The sequence below is a fragment of the Mytilus californianus genome, unplaced genomic scaffold (assembly GCF_021869535.1).
Source record: "Mytilus californianus isolate M0D057914Y unplaced genomic scaffold, xbMytCali1.0.p SCAF_8, whole genome shotgun sequence".
Classification (NCBI taxonomy): domain Eukaryota; kingdom Metazoa; phylum Mollusca; class Bivalvia; order Mytilida; family Mytilidae; genus Mytilus; species Mytilus californianus.
Window position 1 is genome coordinate 104,264,202 of NW_026262734.1, and position 21,899 is coordinate 104,286,100.

The 21,899-nt window shown below is 31.7% G+C and overlaps 1 protein-coding gene across 1 annotated transcript; it reads right to left on the bottom strand.

Annotated features, from left to right (window-relative positions):
- Positions 1-5,686: 5,686 nt before the first annotated feature.
- Positions 5,687-10,212, bottom strand: LOC127712947 (potassium voltage-gated channel protein Shaw-like). Its single transcript, XM_052219534.1, has 2 exons — positions 9,754-10,212; positions 5,687-6,649 (listed from the first exon to the last, which is right to left on the bottom strand). The coding sequence occupies exons 1-2, from the start codon at positions 10,210-10,212 to the stop codon at positions 5,687-5,689; spliced, it is 1,422 nt and encodes a 473-aa protein (XP_052075494.1).
- Positions 10,213-21,899: the final 11,687 nt, after the last annotated feature.

Here is a 21,899-nt window from a genome sequence, read left to right on the forward strand (position 1 = left end):
TTATAAGTTGAACATGAACGTTGTAGGGTTGTGTTCTCAAACTCCACCACATTTCGACGTGCGTGTCAAGAAACTCGTCATCGGTCGTCTTTAGATATTGTTGTTTGATGCATTTAGGGGGGTATTGGGTGGTGCCTTCAAACATGTTTTACCTCGACATATTCCATACGTGCCCAAATCAGGAGCCTGTAATTTTGTGATTGTTGTTGGTTCATGTCTGTCATATTTGTTTTTATCATTTGTTTTCTTATAAATTAAGCCGTTAGTTTTCTCTTTTGAAATATTTCATAATTTTCATGTCGGGGCCTTTCAAAGCCGAATTTGCAGTATAGGTTTTTCTCATTGTTGAAGGCCATAAGATTGACTACATTTGCCAACATCCACTTCATTTGAACTTTGGTGGATAGTTGTCTCACTGGTTATCATACTCCGTATTTTTATATCGGTGTTGATGACAGGTCGTTGAAAATCTAGAGCTTGATATATAATGTACCTGTACGTCAAGTCAGACCATTTGTTGACATTTAACATCATTTCTTGTCGATAGACTACATTCTAACTGACAAAAACTAACAATAACAAATTTTATGTATTGCAAGTACCATTAGAATCTCAAAATATGAGTATATGCCTCTAAATGGAGTGCGCTTGACATGCATGTTTTTCTGTTATATCCGGAATGAAATTCTCGGTGACTTCGATGTTCAAGAGGATGCCACTGTTACAGTAATGTATGATTTACATATAACGTTAAAACCCAAAACAGGCGTAACATTGATCGAAGATTGTCTCTTGAAACCACATTATAGCAGGAGTAAAAACGGGACAATCGTCTGCTGATTTCCTAGACAGCAGAAATATAAAGATCAAGACATTTTCGTGTAGAATTAAAGGCAAAATCAGAGCGGAGTCAAGTTTTTATCAAATTGTACATTGACAGTTGATTCATTAACTTGCTGATATTAGATATTTAAGATAACTCTTTCGTTGTGTTCTTTAAATTCTAAGGGAGTTAACCGACAGTAGATAATTACTTATTCATATCTAATAATAAACAGATTTCCTTACATTTATCCTCTTTTAAAACTTAATGACTTAACCTAGTATCATAAACAATGAACATTCCTATTTCGTACACTGTATTAAAGCAATTTTTCATTGATCCGTTAACGTTTGTTGTCAATCCATTCATTTCCTATATATACTAGTCAAAAAAAGTAACGACACACAAGTTTGAACTCCAATTTATCATAAAATATAATAAATAGGAAAAACTGTTAAATTATGCAATGAAAGAAATTCATTTGGAAAGCAAATGTATATGATTTAAAGAATCTGACCAAGTTGGAAAGTGGGAAAATACCGTGTTATTGAACACAGGGGGCAAATTTATTTTGCGAAAAATGATGACAAAAGTCGGCACTTGATTTCGAAGATGAGAATTAAGTATTCAAATATCTACAAAGGCATTTAGAATTTTAAGCAGATCATGTCATGTTTAAGTTTAAAGTTTTAAGTTCTAATATCGATTTTTGAATTTTTGGGAGAAAATACGATTTTTGAAATTGCAACAAAAATAAATTGCGTATTTGCCTTATATCAATAGTTTTGATAGGAAAATAACACTTTGTAAATATTAAACCAATTGGGCAATTATTTACCTTGGTACCAGGTATCCAATTTATTTTATATATGGAAAATACATTGCCTTGTATCGTTTCTTTTGTTGACTAATATATTATATGATATCACTTTACATATAGTGGTACAAATCGTTGATGAATACATTCATATTTAATGCCCGGTCACATATGAAAGCAAATTGCCTCATTATCTTCCTTTATTTTAAAAATAATTAAACAAATGATTTTATTTCAAACAGTTTACAATATGCGAGATGTCCTATTTTTACTCTGTATTTTCCAACGAATACAAAAAAAAAATGTTTTCAGAAATTCTTATATAAACCAATAAACAATTACCATTTTAAAGTTTTCTTTTATATTTTAAAACGCACCAGCATTCATATCCAATAATGTATCTTCACATTAAAGTTTAGTTATATCTTAAATCGTGTATCTTCGCATAAACTTTTAGTCTCAAAATATTTGTAAGTTTAGACTAATAACGTAGTTTGGCTACGTATCGTTTTATCAAGTAAAACGATGTATTTATATTTCTCCATGGTATTGCTTAGTACAAATGTACGCATATAAATGAATTTTAGAAACATTTAAAAACAAAATTGTCAATACAAAACTCTTTTACAAGCTAAATTAATTTCATGTTTTTATATACAATGACGATTCAAAAATATAAATAGCACGTCAATTACAGCTTTTTCCAGATCAAAAACATTTAAATCAATATAATACACATTTAAATGCAATATTGTCTTATAAGCTGTTAAAATAATTTGGTAGGTTTCAAATGGTTTTTTTTTCTAATACATATAAACCTGAGGATATAAAGTATAATTGGCAATAAGAAGATATCTACAAAAAGACCATAGAAAAGCGATGTGAATTAAAACATGTCACCATTTCGGCCTTCACCAATCAGCAATACACATGTTCTTATGTCGTGAAATGATAACAAAAATAAATAAACTACTGCATACGATGAAAGGCTTGATATATAGTACAAAGTCACGTATAATAGTCGAAAAGAGGTTACATTGATATAATTAAAGTTTAATTCTGAATAAAAAAAAAGATGTGATACGATTGCCAGTTAGACAACTGCCAACCAGAGACCATACGAGTGAATCTGCATCTTTCTAAAGTCATCTGAAATTGACAAGAATCAATTCTTTTTCTCTCCAGATCTTGCTAGAAATATGTGACAAGCATCTACAGTAAATAATTTAAATAGCATCTTTCAAATCTTTCTTCTAGGCCTTAAAGTAGGCAGAAATTTTGTGACGACACGAATGATGATCGATATGGTCATAGTTATAGATTAACAAAACTTAGAATTTTCGGATAAACTAAGAATTTTCTACCCTAGAAATAGATTACTTTAGCTGTATTTGACAAAACCTTTCGAAATTTCGGTTCCGCAATGCTCTTCAATGTCGTATTTCATTTGGGCTTTGTAACCTTTTTGATTCGGGCATCAATGATAGTCTTTTGTAGACGAAACGCGCGTTGTGTGTACAAAATTTGAATTTTGGTGTGTATAATGAGTTTACTTAAATAACTAGTTGCTAAAGTTTATTATTAAAATACTGTTGTTGTCAATGGTAATATATTATTTAAGGGTTAGGCTCTTTCAATTTTCTAATTCCAATTTCAATATCAACAGGTTAAGTATTTTGAACGAGCTTTCAGTAACTGCCAAACATTCTTTGATGCATTATTATTAAGTTGAATAAGCGCTACCTGTAATTTTTATTTCACCAGAAGTATAAATTTAAGTGCTTTTTTGAACTAATGTATATATCTATGTGTCTTTTATTATTTTGTAAGTTGAACATGAACGTTGCAGGTATGTGTTCTCAAAACTCCACCACATTTCCATGTGCTTGTAAAGAAACTCGTCATCGGTCGTCCTTAGATATTGTTGCTCGGTACATTTAGGGGGGGGGGGGGGGTAATGTGTGATGCCTTCAAACATGTTTAACCCCGCCACATTCATAATGTGATTGTTGTTGGTTCCTGTCTGTCATATTTGTTTTCGTCATTTGCTTTCTAATAAATTAGGCCGTTAGTTTTCTCTTTTGAAATGTTTCATATTTTTCATGTCGGGGCCTTTCATAGCCGACTTTACAGTATGGGTTTTTTTCATAGTTGAAGGCCGTACGGTTGTCTATAATTGCTTTCATCCACTTCATTTGAACTTTGGTGGATAGTTGTCTCATTGGCAATCATATCACATCTCCGAATTTTTATATCGGTGTTGATGACCGACCGGTTGTTGATAAATTAAAAGCTTGATATATTAGGTACCTGTATGTTATGTCAGACTGTTTAATGACGTTTTATTAATTTTTCATGTCAATAGACTACTTTCGAACAAAAGAAAACTAAAAACAACAACTTTTTTGTATTGCTAGTACCTTTCGAATCTATAAATATGAATATATGCTACAGAATTGAATGTGCAAAACATGCACGTTTTTCTGTCATCCATGATGTAGAATAAACGCCCGATGTCAGTATTGCATAAATCCCGGAAGTTATTTTATAGATTAAGCTAATGAGAAAAAAAAGAATAAAATTATTATTCTTTTGAGGGAGAAATTTGATAAAGATGTGTTATAATCCTATTTATAAGAATATTTCTTTTGATAATATAATTATAATCATCTTCATTATTCTAAACCACATGTAAACGAGAGGCGAAATATACCGAAGGGACATTTAAACTCATGAGTCGACAACGCCATGGCAAAAAAAAAATATTAGAAGACCAAATAACAAACAATACAACACAAGACACATCTAAACACCAGGGTGATCTCATGTGCTCCGGAATGGCAGGCAAATCCTACTCCATATGAGATATCCGTCGTGTAGTTGTCGTCAAGGTAAAACATGTCAAAAGTACGCTACAGTAACCAGTCGCAAGTAGGATCAGTAAGTGATAATATTGTCCAGGCATATTCTCATTTACGATGACTTAGTGTTAATAGGTTATTTCATTATTAATGAAAACAGGTGTCCCCTATGGATTGGAATAATCGTCGTTTTTAAACTAATGTCTATGTTTCCTGTTTTTTAATGAATTTTTTAAGATGATAATAGTTCTAAAAGAATTATATTTGTGGAATTCCAAACTTTTATCATGAATAAATAAAATGTGTTGAAAATGTCCTTTTGTAATTATTTAATCAATATGATAAAAAAATAACTGGCTAACTCTATCATGTAGTAATGTGTTTAAAATTGTACCAATAAAAAAGAAATATAGTGAAACACGATGCGACTATTTTGTCCTTTGAAAAATAAAATGTAATCTATATCGAGGGAAGAACTAAAATTTGCTTCCACAAATTTGCAGATTTAACATTGTTGTGCTGATATTTAGAGTCTAAATTGAAAACAACGTTCAAACCTATGATTGCGTTGGATAAAAACCGCAATTTTTATACGTGTGCATGCAGGACAAATTTCTTGGTAGATGGGTCTAAATACAGCACAAACAACATTTTCCAAAAGACCAAAAATGTGAAAAAGTATATTTTAACAAAACGCGTTTGACTAACAGGTCGAACAACGGATGTTCTTAAACCCTGCTGACTGCCATTGGCGATTGCTAAATAAACGGATCACAAGATGTCACAAAATGGATCTTTATTATCAATTTAATACCAAACAGGAAACAATAAACTTGCGGAAAAGATGGTATACCGCAAACATGGGGTGCAAAAATGTGTACACCATATCCGGATTTCGACAATTAATGTCTCTTCAGTGATGTTAGGAATCGAAACGGTATTTGGAAGGCCATATAATTTACCTCAAATTAGGATAGACTCTTGAATTTTGAAGAGTCGAAATAGGATGAACGGATCATATAAACCCGAAGGCAAATATATTTTAACAGATCAAAGTAAATATATTTTTCAAAATTTAATGAAATTAAACGAGCCAAATCTATTTTAGTAAAACTGTTTGGTTCCCCTTTAAGCTGACTATTTTTCTTCAATAATGTCATGTCTACAGGAAGTATCAATGTATATTTACATATCTATCTCAAAAAGTTTGTTATCACTGTTAGATTCAAGTTCTTTGGTATTTAGGTTAGACGTATTTTTCAGACTTTTACTTTGTTGCAAAGTCATGGTATTGCTAGGATGAACCTTGCACATCTTTTGAATAGTGTGTAGTTTTTTAAAATCCTCTCTGTTTGCATTTTTCTCATACAAGTCATTAAATTTTCCGGCAATTACAGCAATTGGCATAGCGAGAAGTAATAGACCGGAAACGGCACACAATGATCCAACAATACGACCCAGGGCAGACTTAGGTACCTCATCACCATATCCAACTGTAGTCATAGTTACGACGGACCACCAAAGACCAATAACCATATCTGAAAAGGTCGTTGGATCCCGTAATTCGGCGAAATATATGAGGTTAGCAAACAATAATACAAAAATAAGAAATGTAATACTCAGTAAACCCAGTTCTTTTATACTAGCTCTCACAGACATCAATAAGATTCTAAGCGCACTGTACTGTTTCGTGATCCTAAAGAATCTAAGAAGTCGGAAAACAACGAGACAATAACACACAGAATAGAATATCAACAGATCTAAATTTTCAAGTAACTTTTCGGCAAACGATTGTTCAATAATGAAAATAGTCCACATAGCAAAGAATAATACTACATCAAGAAAATTCAACCAGTCTTTGAAGAACTCCTTCTTTCTTGGACAGGAGGCAAATCTTAATATTTGTTCACAAGAAAAGAAAATCGTTATGAAGAGTTCCAAATCCTTTAGCCATTTAGGGGGTACTGTTGTTACAAACATGACTTCCTTTGGATTTTCTTTGTCTATCCATAGATTTAGTCCATTCAAGTTAACCCAGTAAATCAATATATCGATATCTACAACTTTCTGTCGCACATCTGGATGTGTAGCCAGCATCGGTGTTATTGCAGACAACAGTACTATTAACAGGTAGAAGATGCTAAATATCTGAAAAATAAGATATGAACTTTACGTTTACAACTTCACTTCGTGCTATGATTTTATAAGTTGGACATGTAGAAATATATAGCGATTTTCCAACATTTTGATGATGGACGACGGACGAATTTAAAAGTGGTTCAGGCATATACCGTATAGTTATACCTTCCTGATATATGGGTGCAGCTAACTTGATTTATGGACTGTATAGCAATGTCATTGACCACTGGACTATCATTCATCGAGCAAACGATTTAAAAATTTGATTCTGACAAACGAACATTTACCTTTTAAGTTGTGCTTTTGCATAAAAACAATGTTTCAAGATTCCAGATATTTGTTACTCATTCTTGGTCGAAATCAATATAGATTAAAGAAGAGTTGATCAGTATTGTTTCATGATTATAAATTGTTAACTGTGGCATTTAAAAAAAGCTTTCAGGTTTCCTGATTTACCTTTGTTAATTAGTTTTATTTAATGATAATGAAATCAAGAAATTTTCTTTTCCAATGTCCATTGAAAATATAATTATTACATCTCCAGTTTTTTTAAACTTCTAATATATCATATAAATTTGATTTGGGCAATGTTAAACTTGGATACATCTATGCAAATATTGAATATATAGCCTCAACCACTAGTACTTCCTCATGTTTTCATTTATAATATTATATATTTCATTATCACTCATGAACAGACAATGGTACCGAGTAATACTACTACGGTCTACATATTACATTATATAAAATGTGAATACGTATGTAAAGAAAAATATATCAAAGATACCAGACTTTTAATGATCAGATGATCAAGTAGTTACACAGGAGATTCTAAAATGATATTAATTGTGCAGATAACTTACTCAACTTGATAAGTTCAAAGAGATTGTTGCTCTTTTTATGATCTTTTAATTTTTAAATACTGGTATATTTACGGTACGGTTTTTCAAAAATGATTCACTACAATCGCCCGGGGTAAAAAAATTAAAATGTATTAAACATCAATGCCAATATCACAGGAATAATCTGATATGGTTTTTCCGTTGAATAATTTAAAACACTTATCGTAGTAATTTAAGAATATTGTGTTCAAGTAATTCGTAATTTATAAAATTTAAAGAGTTTTGAAGAAGCATACCATGTCAGCTTTATCTTACTACGAATAATATTTCAAATGTTTCATTCATTTAATAGCCCCATGTATCGATAATGAGTTTATATATCACGCATAACGTTAAAGGGGCATAAGTTACATTTTAGAAACCAAATAAAAATAGGATTTATTCTGTTTCAAACATTTATAAAATTGCAATATCGAAACAATGTTTCACTTTTAGCAGTCCGTTAGGTTCAAGTTTGTCCAAATAAGTTCTAAAACAACATTTATGTATTATTTGCTTGACGTTAATAATAAAACCTCATTTGAATTCGTATTTACGCGGCTTACAATTTAACCCTGAGCTGGAAATAGGTTGCGCACGAACGTAGCATGTTCAGTAATTGAAAAGAAAAGAATGTCAACATTGAAAAGTAAAGCAAGGGCACCACAAGGAAGAACGATTTTGTTGATTGATTGGGTCCACAAAAATCATTCTCATATAGGTAAACGATGATATTCACATTTCTAAAATCTATGATACGAACATGATGAAGTAAAAAAGACCTAGAAACATCTTCATCATATGTTTGCACGTGCATGTCTGTCTCTATATATTAATGTGTATGTTAATATCGGGTAATATGACTATTGAAATTCTTCACAGACCATCACTTAGGTTTATAAAATGGCGTTTGGTCTAAAGTCAATGCATTGTTTACTGTTTCGTTTGGACTTTTTGTAATTTTCAAAAATCAAATATGAGAGTTTGAGTCAAATCGGTAATATGAATTTGAACCTATGGAGCAGGATCTGCTTACTCTAACGGATCACCTGAGATCACCCCATTTTGGACGGGGTTCGTGTAGCTCACTTTTTGGTTTTCTATTTTGTTTTGTGACCTGTTGTTTGTCTGTTTGTCTTTTTTCTTTTCTAGACATGGCGTTGTCGGTTCATTTTCGACGTATGAGTTTGAATTTTCCCTTGGTATCCTTCGCCTTCTCTTTGACAGCTACTGATTATCAAACCTTCATTTAACACTCTATGTTTTTCTTTTACTTATATTCATCTTAATTGTATCAAATAACATCATCAGAAAGTATATTTATTTATATACAATAGATGATTGAAGTAACATTTTGGGAAAACTAAAATAAACGGATTAACGAAATCTTGCGTTTAATTGTTCCTTTTTATTTCTTTAGTTTCCTTTTGTTTCTTATTTTGTTACAAATACTTTATACAATCAAATGAATTTGAGTCCTATTTAGACTGATTTGGCATTCGCAGTTACTGAAAGCTAGTTCAAAGTCAGTTCCAAATAGTAAATAGATAATGTACTCATCAGACTAAAGTATCAATCAGTACACAGTGTAAAGACGCCATGAACATGTCAGGAACCTGTATTCCAGTGGTTGGTTCATGTCTGTCATATTTGTTTTTCGTAAATTGTTTTGTTATGAAACAGACCGTTAGTTTTCTCGTTTTAATTATTTCAGATTTTTCATTTCGGGGACTTTTATAGCCGACTATACTGTAAGTTTTTTTTTTATCATTTCTTAAGGTCATACGGTTGCCTATGATTGCTTACATCCACTTCATTTGAATTATGGTGGATAGTTGGCTCATTGAAAATCATACCACATCTCTTAACTCTTATATATTACTAAAAATTATTTCATTTTATTTTTGCCACAAGGTTGGTTAAGCCTACAATGACTTATTATCAGAAAATAATGTTTTTTGTTTAGCTCTGTGCGTCTAACTATACGTGTTCAGTGACAACTCGATATTAATGCCGAAATCAATCTATACATTATGGCAACAGTAAGTTATCGATGTTCAAATCTAATAAATCGATTAAGATGGCAAATGAAGGTAACAAAACAAAAATTGGAATACCATCCTACAATGTAATCTGCAGTGTAACAAAATACGTTTGTACAGAATTTTTACTACAATAATTATTTACCCCCCCCCCCCCCCCCCCCCCCATTTTTTTTTTTAAATTACTCACCTTTGCTGCAATCGAAGATGTCGGTTCTTCCAGGAAGAGCCAAATTCTTTGTTTGATACCTGCTAAACATGATACTTTATGTGTTTGATATTCTGCAGTACGCACGATAAAAGCATTTTTTATATAATTTACAAGATTCTGATCTTTTTCGTATTTGATGTATGTTGGGTAACAACATTCGGATATGTTTGTAATGGGAATTCTCCAGAATTCAAGTTCCTGTTTCCAATTCCACCCACAAATATGGGTAGGAAAATGAATGATTCCATTTCTGTAAAAATCTAGAATGGTGTTGAACAAGTCTGGATTTCTGTCAAAGAAAAACTGGTTTTTATCATTATTGTAATAATCTGATGTCGTTGTTAGGGATCCCAATAAAGTATCGCCATGTCTTTGTAATGTTGACCATTTTGTTACAAATAGAGTACCTCCAACGTTTAAATGAATTTCATCAGACATATTAAGAAGAAGAAAACTTCGGAAGTTAATTACTAACGGATTTCCAATACAAATTCAATCTTCAACTGAATGCTGCCTGCCCATCCGAGGTAATTATTCTTCAAATGAATGCACTTTGAAACTGTTTTCACTTTAAGATTACTTTGCAATCAGATTGACAAATGAAATGTATTTAAATCGATTATAATGTAAGGCTATAGTTACAATTTACCTAAACTGTAGGTAATAAAATAAACAGACGTTGATATGTTTGCTATTAAAACAACATAATATTAAAGCGTTGTATTCAAACAATGATTTCATATCAATTTTATTTTATAATTGTTTTAGTGTTTAAAAGGTACTAAATAAAATAAAGTTTACCGATGTTCAAAGCACGTGTAGTGATCAAGAATGAATATATTAAGGTACTGATGACAAACAAAAACTGAGTATGATTTGATTTATTATTTGAAATTTAAAGTAGCACTATCTCCTTCGGTTCAAATTGGCAAAAAAAACTCATATATTTAAAAATTACAAAAATTATATATATAATGTTTGATTGATAATTGGTAGATAGAAATCGGGTGGGTACGAATGTAAGCTAACTGAATAATTACAGAAAATATGTTTCATAGACTGCAAGGGACATATTTTAAACTTTAACAATGCATACCTATAAATGTCTGGGATTTAACAATGCTAGACAAGATCATATTATGTGTAAGAGTAGGCATGGGAGTTTATGATAAGCAGGGATTCAGGAAAAAAAAGTGTTTTACAGGTTTTATTTGACGTATGATATATTCTTTATCGGTTGTTGAAAATGATTTTTCGTTGTATTACAATTTCATATATCTAAGATGTGTCTATAAACGCGGTATTTACAAGATTGCGAAAGTCTAAGTTAATTCTATTAAATCAAAGTCCGATATCTACACTAGTAAATGTGCCACGCATGATAATCGTGCGAAAATCATGCGTATATCATGCGATTTTTTCGCACGGAAAACGCCCAAATCGAGCTACATCCGATAATGGTGCGTAAATTTACGCATGATTCCCGCATGTAAAATATGCGTATAGAGCTACGTGCGAATTACATGGAATAATTTTATGCATGAGAATCATGCGTTAATCAAATCCCTTGTGACATAATTGTCCAATGAAACTCCTGTACCAGATCTACATCACACAGATATATGAAATGACATCACAAGACTCACATCACAACTAAACAGTCGATATGACATCACAATAATAAAAACATGTATATAAAGTATTGATCACCTATATTAATCTACTGTTTATGTCCATACTTTCGTAATAAATCAATACTACATATATTTTAAACTACAATTATCTGGACATGGAAAATAATAAATAATGAAATATATGTACATTGCAAATAAATAATTTCGATATATAAATGACCCTATCACACAACTACATACCAAATATCAATGACTTGTCATTATTGGTTCACTCAAACTGACCTAGTCAGAAACTTTCAACATTTAAGTAAAGTAAAAGTATTAAAGTCAATCAACCATGACTGAGGGATTGGAACCAAATAATCTCCATGGAAATGAGAAGTGCAAATCCTACTACAACTGCACACCAAATATTATTGACTTCATATATATAATTACAATGTATCATACGTTATTTCTTGGTTTCCTTAAACTGATCTCATCACGAATATAAACAAATTTTTTTACGACTTTGCCTCTGCTAAAAACAGAATGCCTAAGCCACACCTTCATAACTGTTGTCACAATGTGGCAAGACAAAAAAGAACAAGCAATGTAGCCATTAAGAGAGCTTTGAATGCAATTTTCTATAAACTGACCTGTAAAAAAAAATAATGTGTCACTTCTAACATGGATTCGAACTTGCCCACAAAAAGAATCAAACTTTAAACTCTATGACCTCAAACTCTAAAAAAAATCTTCGAAACTATATGTACATAGTCTGACAAGAAAAAATTATTCAAACAAAGTTATCATTTTCATTACATACCTCTCATCAAAAAATTATTGATTGACTGCTGCTCCTCATATGCACATAAATCAATATGACAATCTATGAATCCACTATATAATCTAGAAAGCAATGCCTCAAATGAACTATGTTCTGTTGCTTAGCTCCCCCTACTCCTCAAAATACTTGTACTTTTGTTGTAAATGCTAAAAGAAATAATGTTTGAATAATAAAATGAAGTTATAATATCTGCCAAAATTGCCTTCAATATTTTGATCTGGCAAAATTGGCTTGGCTTGATCTTTTAAAACTAGATCAACAAACTTTCCCTGAAAAAAAAATGACCATAAAAAAGTATTTACATGATTTAATCATTTTAATGTGCTAATCCATCATATTAAATCCATATGACCCTTGAATGAAGGGATGAACAAAAGTGACTATATATTATAGGATCTCTGAATCTGTCATGATTTATTATGCCAATCTTTCGGCATTACTAGTACAAATGTAGTACAAGTTATTTTAATAATCATGATAATTTGAAATTTGAAATTATTCAAAGATGTTTAAATTACACCAAAAGTTGGATTATTTTATATAAGGCAGTATCTGAGAAAGGGACTAAACCAGACAAGGTTTGGTGGTAAATACATGTACCTTGTTATTGGCTTTGAACTAGGTGTTAGTAACTGAAAGTACTTAGTCTTATCCCATGTCAGGAGCCTGTAAATTCAGTGGTTCAGTTTGTCATTTGTTGCTTATGCTGTGTATCACATTTTTTTTTGTTCTTTGTTTTGTATATAAATCAGTCTGTTAGTTTTCTTGTTTGAATTGTTTACAAATTTGTGCTTTTCATTTGGGGTGTTTTATAGCTGACTATATAGTATGGGCTTTTCTCATTGTTGAAGGATGTACGATGACCTATAGTTGTTTACTTCCATGTTATTTGATCTCTGATGGAGAGTTGTCTTTTCTCATTAGTGTAAACAATATATTATTTTGAAGATAATAATAGGTATTAATTTAAACATTACAGTATGACAGTTTTAGGATTGGAAATCAGGTGAATTTTCACTTTTACCCTCTCTTTTCTCATTGGTAATCATACCACATTTTCTTATTTTTATATTTACATTACATTCATGTAAAGTAGACCTTTCATCTTCTTGAGGGGTTCACTTCCTAAGTACAACAAGGGACCCTAACAGCATTATTTCGAGTCGGCTAAAAAAACATCAAATAGATTATGATACAATTAACAGGTTTCTTTGCAATTATTTTGCAAATAACTAAGCTTGCAAGAATAAAGTTATTCTCCAATAAATACATAAATTAAATAATAATAAATAATGAATCTACAATTATATTTTGAGAAGTGAAAATCATTTAGATTCAATAAATATCATATATCAAAATTCATTTTTTTTTTGTATTCTGGGTAGACAAGTTTTCATTTAAGTAGTCAGACCTTTATGATATATATTATTATATTCATTTGGATTTTACCCAAGTTACAAATGTAGGCGAGTTGCCACTGTTGGCAGGAGTATATTTAACGTGATTCAATCCTTTGGCTTTTCTTAACTAAGTGAGGCAAGTTGGTAAGTAAGATACCACTTGATTTTTAAGGGGTGGGGGAGGGGGTGTGCTAAGATGAAAATGTTTTCCTGCATTTTTTTAGTTGAAATATCTGTCCTATCTGCCAGTTTATTTTTCACTCTTTTCGGTCCTGGCTTTTTTTTTTTACTCAAAACTCCTGTTCTGCATTTTTTCAAATTTCATCCAAGCCCCCCTCCCTCCATAAAAATCAAATGGTAGCTCCCTTAACTTCTTCTTCTCTGGATCTTTACACCCTTTATAGGGTAACCATACTTTCGTATGTCGAACAGTTCCACCACCAAAAAATAAACGAAAAATAAACTAACAATCATAACACAACAAAATTTTATATACTATTTACATTAGGAACTTGTAAGTTTTTATGACTTTTTACATGGAAAGATTACAGTTTTACATGGAAAGTTTACAGTTTTTAGGACTTTTTACATGGAAAGATTACAGTTTTACATGGAAAGTTTACAGTTTTTAGGACTTTTTACATGCGAAGTTTAGAAATTTTATGATTTTTTGCTTCGAGCAGTCTAGATTATTTTGGTCTACTGATATTTAATGTAATAACATTTACAGATTAAATCACATGTTTACTTTTTAGATAATTCACAAAAAGAAAAAGACAAAATGTATGGTCTGTGACCTTTAACATATTTTTTTATAAAAATGGGGCGTTTTGCCATTGGCAGTGGGGCGAGATGACTTGGTTCCGTTCTTGCCAATCTTTGACTAATTTTCGGGTTTACATGCATGACATGGATAAATTAAAGTCAAATAGTTTTGCGTGAAATGTATAGCTCTAACATCTTCCTAAAAATGTGCATGATTATATTTACCTTTCGTTGTGCTTTCCAAGTACAAAAAAGTGAGTACGTAATCCATAACGAAACACTTTCGTTGCGTTGACTTTCTATGTTTCATTCCCCGGTTTCTTCCAGTTAATCGACAAGGAACCCATTTCAATATATCTGTTCATAATAACTTTTTGGCCCATCAGTTTGAAAAATTAAAGTGCTTCGTATCATCTATCTGACTATCTCTGTCCATTCTTTAAAACAGTAAAACATTGGATTCAGCAGCAGACGAGCGTCCATGGATTTTGCGTTATAGTATAAAAAACGGCAACGGTGAAAAGATTACCGGGTTTTCGTTTTCGACGTACAAAGCTTTCGTACATTTACGTATAATAATATGAGAGTTAGTCTGGAATCAAGAATGGGGATTTAAATAAGGACAAAAAAAATAGATAGTTAAAAAGCAAAAATATAAAATAAAGGATCATAGAGAATGATTGAGTATACATAATTATGAAGAATCCGAGATACCGTGCCCATGCCGTATATGTCTCTGGAAGAATTGAGAATAAAGAAAAACAAAATGAAGAATATTTAATCATGTATTTATTATTTATAACTCATTCACATTTCGTTCAATTCAGAATTCCTGCTGAGGGGGAGTGGGATGGAAAGTTGGGAAAATTGACAAACGAGAATTATCCAAACAGAAAAAAATTAAATGTTAGACAGTAGGAGTGTAATAAATAAATTATAAACATATATTTTTCAAAATGATGTCATAGAAAACACAGATTTAAAAAAAAAAATATTAATAAGTTGAATCTGCAATTTGAGTTTGTCCAACAGATGTCAGTGAAATATAAATTTTACTAATCTGACAGACGTTCAGTTAAGAATCTGTGACAAGTTCTTTTGTAATATTATTAGGAAATAATATCCAATAAGTTGTCCTACTGTCTCCGTGACTTAAAATTGCATACTCTGCAAGATTCTACACAAATAATAGCCAGTGCTACATTATCAGCATGATCGATCCTTGAAATGGCTAAATTTTAGACTTGGTATATTGGTCCAAAGTTATAAACAATATATTTTGTTTTATATAATTTTCAACTCTGACATGAACTATGCAATACTTTTAACATTATTGGCGAATCAAATCAAAGTTGTATTTACTTAATTTGCAATTATACTAAAACATAGGTTGCCACATGTCGAGCAGGAAGTTCCGAACTGTTTACCATTTACAGTACCTAAGTTCACCCATGTATTTTGTAGGTTTGTGTTGCACACAGAAGCGAATTTAGAGCACCCTGTCCCCCTCCGCTTTTTGTGGGGAAAATTGATTGATTATAAAGGGAATCACCAAAGCATGACTAGAGCGGTCCCGTCTTCAGCAGCCAGTGCCCCCCCCCCCCCCTTTACCAAAATTTCTGGATCCGTCACTGGTACAATCATTAGTTTTTTTGTAAGTTATTGTTGTTTTTATCTTTCATTCTTTTGGCTTTTCTCGTTTTATTGGATTTTTGGTTATAAATTTCCATTTTAATTAGTATCCTCTTTCTATTTTACGGTTAACAAGTCAACAGACACACAGCTAAAGGTCATCATAGCATGTACTGTAATGTTAATTTTTATCCAACCCAAAAATAGTTTTTATTTTTCACCTGCAGGCCGGAGAAATCTGTCCAAAATTTCAGACTAAGGCTGTTTGGGTATCACAGTTAAAATTTTGTTTCATAGTTGATCTTGAACGACCCTCACAATTGTATTAATGCCTCCAACATTGATATTTTTGTTCCCCTTATAAATAGAATAAGAGAATTGAGGACATTTAGGCCTATTACACATGTTATGAACTTTGAAAGAACACAAGCAATGGTAACTTTTGACACCACCTGCAGGATAGGAGGTGGTCACCAAGTCACTGGAGGTGGTAAGTTTATCACAGTAAACCCCGTTCAACCCATCAAATGCCGCTTGCTTGAAACAAAAGTAAAATAGAAGAAGGTAATTATGTCCTTTGCTTTTATTCCACACCAAAGAAGAAGAAATGTATGATAAAGTTATAATGATACATAATTATGTACATTGTATAAAGGACGAAGTAACACCTTGTAATGACCATAATTGTTTGTCGTGATTTGAACACGATAATAGTGTTTCTTTCCCCTAAATCTTATGAGCCTCATTGAACAGGATGAAACTACCTCAGACTTCTAACAATCTGAAACTTTTCAAGTACTTTCTATATGCTCATGTGCATTTCCTTGTAAGCATATAGTTTTGTACTTGGACAGATAATCAGAATGATCAATAAGCAAGTATTGACAATGTTAATTGGTCTCGTTTGTTTGAACAACCACTGTGAACCAGGTAATTTTAAATTCAGCCTTGTACAATGTATATACAATCAGTCATTTTTATAACACAAGGGTTACAAATAAGAACATCCTAAATAAAATATTCAAATGACGAGTTTAATTTGATTATAGCCTCATAACTGTATGAAGCACCTAAGACTAAAATATATAGCTTGCATGCCTTTTGCCAGTTTTAATCAAAGATAGTTAGGCAATGGCACACATGTACATATGAATAAAAAGTGATGTAAGAAGTTTTGTACTAATCTTTTGAGAAAGTTACCCAATAATAATAATAACAAAAACATATGTACAACATATCTTGATAATTTTGGCAATTGTTTAATTTAATTTAACCATCCATCATTCATGCCATAAGTTGTTTGTGGGGAAGACATCAGGCATGTTTTGTAATGACAAACATTAACAATAACTTCAAATTTAAGAAAAAGACTTTCTGTTTCAATTACATTTATTTTTTAATTACATACAGGAAAAAGATATTTTTTTAAATCAACATTGTTTTAATTTTATATAATTTCACCATTCACAAGTTTACTCCTTTTCTCTAATTTTTTTTTAAGAGATGTTAATGGTTGCTGGAGAAGTACAACCATATACAGTGGCGGATCCAAGGGGGGGGGGGGGGGTCTGGGGGTTTGAACCCCCTTTTTTTGACGATCAATGCATTTGAATGGGGACATATAGTTGGAACCCACCCCCCCCCCCCCTTTATCTTGGGTTAGGAACCTCCCCTTTTATAAATAGCTGGATCCGCCCCTGATATATGTATCTTAAATTAGATAATTGAAAAAAATTCAACAATCTTTTTTTAATATGAAAGAATGTGAAACTGTTGAATCACCATGACTGTTGTTCAGAAGCTTGTCAGTTTATTTTGTAAATTACTATACCCTTATCATTAAATTGCTTTATTTAAATATTAAAATATTTCACACTTTTAGTCATGTGGTCTTTGCAGGAAAGAAATCACTTCATGTGTACTTATATTATATTATTTAAAGTTATAGGCTTGAAGTAGAGATTTACAATATGCATGTACATCTGGCATGCAGAATGTTGAAAGCGAGTTAAGAACTTACTTTATGCGATATCTGTAATGATTTATGCATACTTTCACTCCACACTGTGACTAAACTTACTATAACCTGTACTATATACAAATGTATAGATACAACACATGAGATTTACAACTACTACATCAATCGGATGAGTTGAGCATGATACACACATGACTTTCTCATGTACTTAGCTTTCATGCGTAAATCATGCGTTTACAATTTATGTGATACATGCATGTTTTTATTACATGTGAAAAGCGCATGTGAAAATCATGCGTTTTACGCATACTTCAAATAACGCATGATTTTCGTACGATTCACACATGATTTACGCATGTAATAGCCTTCATGCGTAAATCGTGCGTTTAAAAATTATGCGATACACGCATGTTTTTATTAGATGCAAAAAGCGCATGTAAAAATCATGCGATTTACGCATACTTCATATTTCGCATGATTTACGCATGATTCACGCATGATTTTCGCATGTAATGGCATTCGTGCGTATATCATGCGTGGCACTTTTGCCTGTGGTCATGCAAGCTTTTTAATTGATTTTCTATCGAATTATTGACTATGATTTCACCAAATCCTAAATTTGAAAACTACCCAATAGAATAAATACTAAGGTAAAAAGATTCGAAGGGGCCGAAAATTGTTGACTATGAGTTCATCAAATCTCAAATTTGAAAACTACCTAATAGAATAAATACTAAGGGGAAAAGGGTAAAAAGATTCAAAGGGGCCAAAAATTGAACTTTTTATTTTTATTTTCATCTTATTGTTTTTATTGTATCAATACTATACAACGTTCCGATATAGAACCACAAATATTTTTTATTTATGAATTGCAAAATTATGTGTGAAGAACAATTGATGTTATCAAATGTTATTGTATTTTATTGTATGTTAATCATTTCGTGTTTCTTTTTTTTTTTCTTTTTTTTTTCTTTGGTATCTTCTAATCTTTCTATTTCACATTGCTTTTAATAAGACCGCGTCGCCGTTGGAAATGGGTCATCCAAAATCATGAACATGTAAGACTAAAAGAACATCCTGTGTTTTGGTCAACAGAATTAGATTAAAGCCTAAATGCTACTAACTAATTCACTGTTAAGACGCAGTTTTACTCTAAAATATATACTATTACACTGAGGACAAAAAGAAAAAGCACCTTGCAAAATTCTTTAATTTTACCTTCAGATATATTGATGATGTCCTATCACTGAATTACCCATATTTCAGTCAGTACTTGCATCTCATATATCCCAGTGTACTTGTATTAAGGATATTACTGATACAAGAAGGACTGCTTCATACCTTGATCTTTTCCTCAATATTGACACAGATGGACGACTTCACACTAAAATCTATGACAAACGGGATGATTTCAACTTCCCATTTATCAATTTCCCATTTCTCAGCAGTAACATACCCTCTGTTCCGTCGTATGGTGTTTACATATCTCAATTGATACGTTATGCTCGTGCATGTTCACACCATACGTACTTCATATATAGGAGTGTGCTCCTTACGAAGAAACTGATCCAACAGAGTTATGAGGAGGAAAGATTAATATTGACACTCCGTAAATTGTATGGACACCATCACGAATTGGTTGATCTATACGATGTGTCTGTGTCTAAGCTAACTAATGACATTTTTACTACGTCTTAGATTGTGGTTTAACATCTATGTCGTCTGTCTGCGAAATACCTAACGTGACCTATTCCCGAATATGACTGGTTATTTTTCGAGTGTGAATTTGCATTGCTATACGACGTGTCTCGGTATTTTATACATCCAACATTCATGTATTTATTTTTGAAGTTTCTGTTGTGGTTTCGGTTGGATAATGTGTTATGTCTTATCGGTTGTAGTCCACATAATTATAAAATAGCCTTTCAATACCGTCATTGTCATGATAATTGTTTGGACAGGTATTGTGAAAATAATTGTATGTAGTTCAAGATTACATATTCGTTACATAAGTGCGTCACTGTTTGTGATGTCCTGTGCTGTCAGTCGTTGATGGGAGATGATTGTTGTTGTTCTGCAGTTTGCATGTTGTGTCGACTATTATATTATTTGTTTGTGCGTTTCTCTGTGATGAGTGTTCTTGCGTGTGTTTATGCTGTATTTCTGTCACGTAGTGTTGTCATTTTAGCGATGTTTTTTTAACAATGCCATATAAGCGGGAGGTTTGGCTAGCCATAAAACCAGGTTCAACCCACCATTTTTTTTTAAATGTCATGTACCAAGTCAGGAATATGGCAGTTGTTATCAAATAGTTCGTTTCTATGTATGTTAGCGTTTGTTTTTGTTGCACTCAGTGTTCCTGTTGTTCCTTTGTTTTCCTCCTATAGTTGATGTGTTTCCCTCGGTTTTAGTTTGTAACCCGGATTTGTTTTCTCTCAATCGATTTATGACTTTTGAACAGCGGTATACTAATGTTCCCTTTATGCTACCTATCTGGGTTGAGATTTTCATTCAAAAAGACGCAATTGAGGAATATTCAGACATCTTAATGTTAGAGATAAGTAGAAAGCTGAAACAATTTGTTTGTAACCTTCTGTATGGCTAATTTCTGATTTTATCTAATACGTTCTTTCTTTTTGTGTGAAATTACATAAGTCACTTCTTTTCAAATCCTTCGTTTTATTTTTTAGTTGCTTGTTTCTGTCCTAATATCGATTGAATAATTGCTACTGGACTTCAGTAACCAATAATTCGGTGTTATGATTTAATGAAAGAAAATCACATCTTTTTTAGATGAAATAACAAACAAAAACTCATTAAAGATTCTAGGCTTTTAATTTTGTAAGCCAGACTCGCGTTTCATCTACAAAAGACTCACCAATGACGCTCGAGAAAAAAAAAAAAGTTAAAAGGCCAAATAAAATACGAAATTGAAGAGCATGTAGAAATAAAATGTGTCAAGAGTATTAATTAGAGACAAGGCAACAGTAGTTTGCTGATGTTGAATCTAATTTATCCATTTGGAATATACAAATGAAGGTAAAACCAAAAACTGAAGGAATCGAATGAACACCAAAGGAGTGAGTCCGAGTGCGTCTACAATGTAAGCGTCTTTAACATACAATGCCTACCATACGTTTCCACCAGTTTTAATCCACCATTTTCTACATAAAAAAATGCCTGTACAAAGTAAGAAATATCACAGTTGTTATCCATTCGTTTGATGTGTTTGAGCTTTTGATTTTGCCATTTAATAAGGGACTTTCCGTTAAGAATTTTCCTTGGAGTTCGGTATTTTTGTTATTTTACTTTTTTCCACACTAAGGCAAACTGTCAAGATCGGGAAAGGATTGAACACACAAACAGACAAGACGACTATTATGGTATCTAAAGATTAAAAAGTGACAACATGTCGCTGATTTATTCAGACATAGAAAAGTTCCCTTTAAACTCTTATGAACAATATATATATAAAACAATAAACGTCTATTAAGTAAATTAATATAATACCATTTCAACAGTAATTAAGATAACATAATTGACGTGGTTATAATACATGTTTTGAAACATATTGAGAATACTTTTTTTGAGTCGGGTTGTTAAGATTCTGATAAAATTTTTATTAGATTACAATTTTATAATCCAATTGCTTCGATTTTTATTTGTCGATTTATTCTTTTAAACGAATTTAACAGATCATGCATGTATTACATAAATATATCATTTGTACTTTATTTGTAAATGTAAAATAATTATGTATTATTATTAATGTTTAACAGTCGGGTAACTGTATGAGTTTTCACACTTTAAAATTAATCATTTATATCCCATGTTGCACTTTCTAATGAATATTTTAAATTCCTTATTAAAAGAGTATGAAATAATAA

Bases quoted from the DNA above. Each gene is read 5' to 3' on its own strand.
- LOC127712947 (XM_052219534.1), bottom strand. From the start codon at position 10,212: ATGTCTGATGAAATTCATTTAAACGTTGGAGGTACTCTATTTGTAACA. The intron at 6,650-9,753 runs GTGAGTAATTTA...CTTATTTTTCAG, and splicing joins CATCTTCGATTGCAGCAAAG to ATATTTAGCATCTTCTACCT.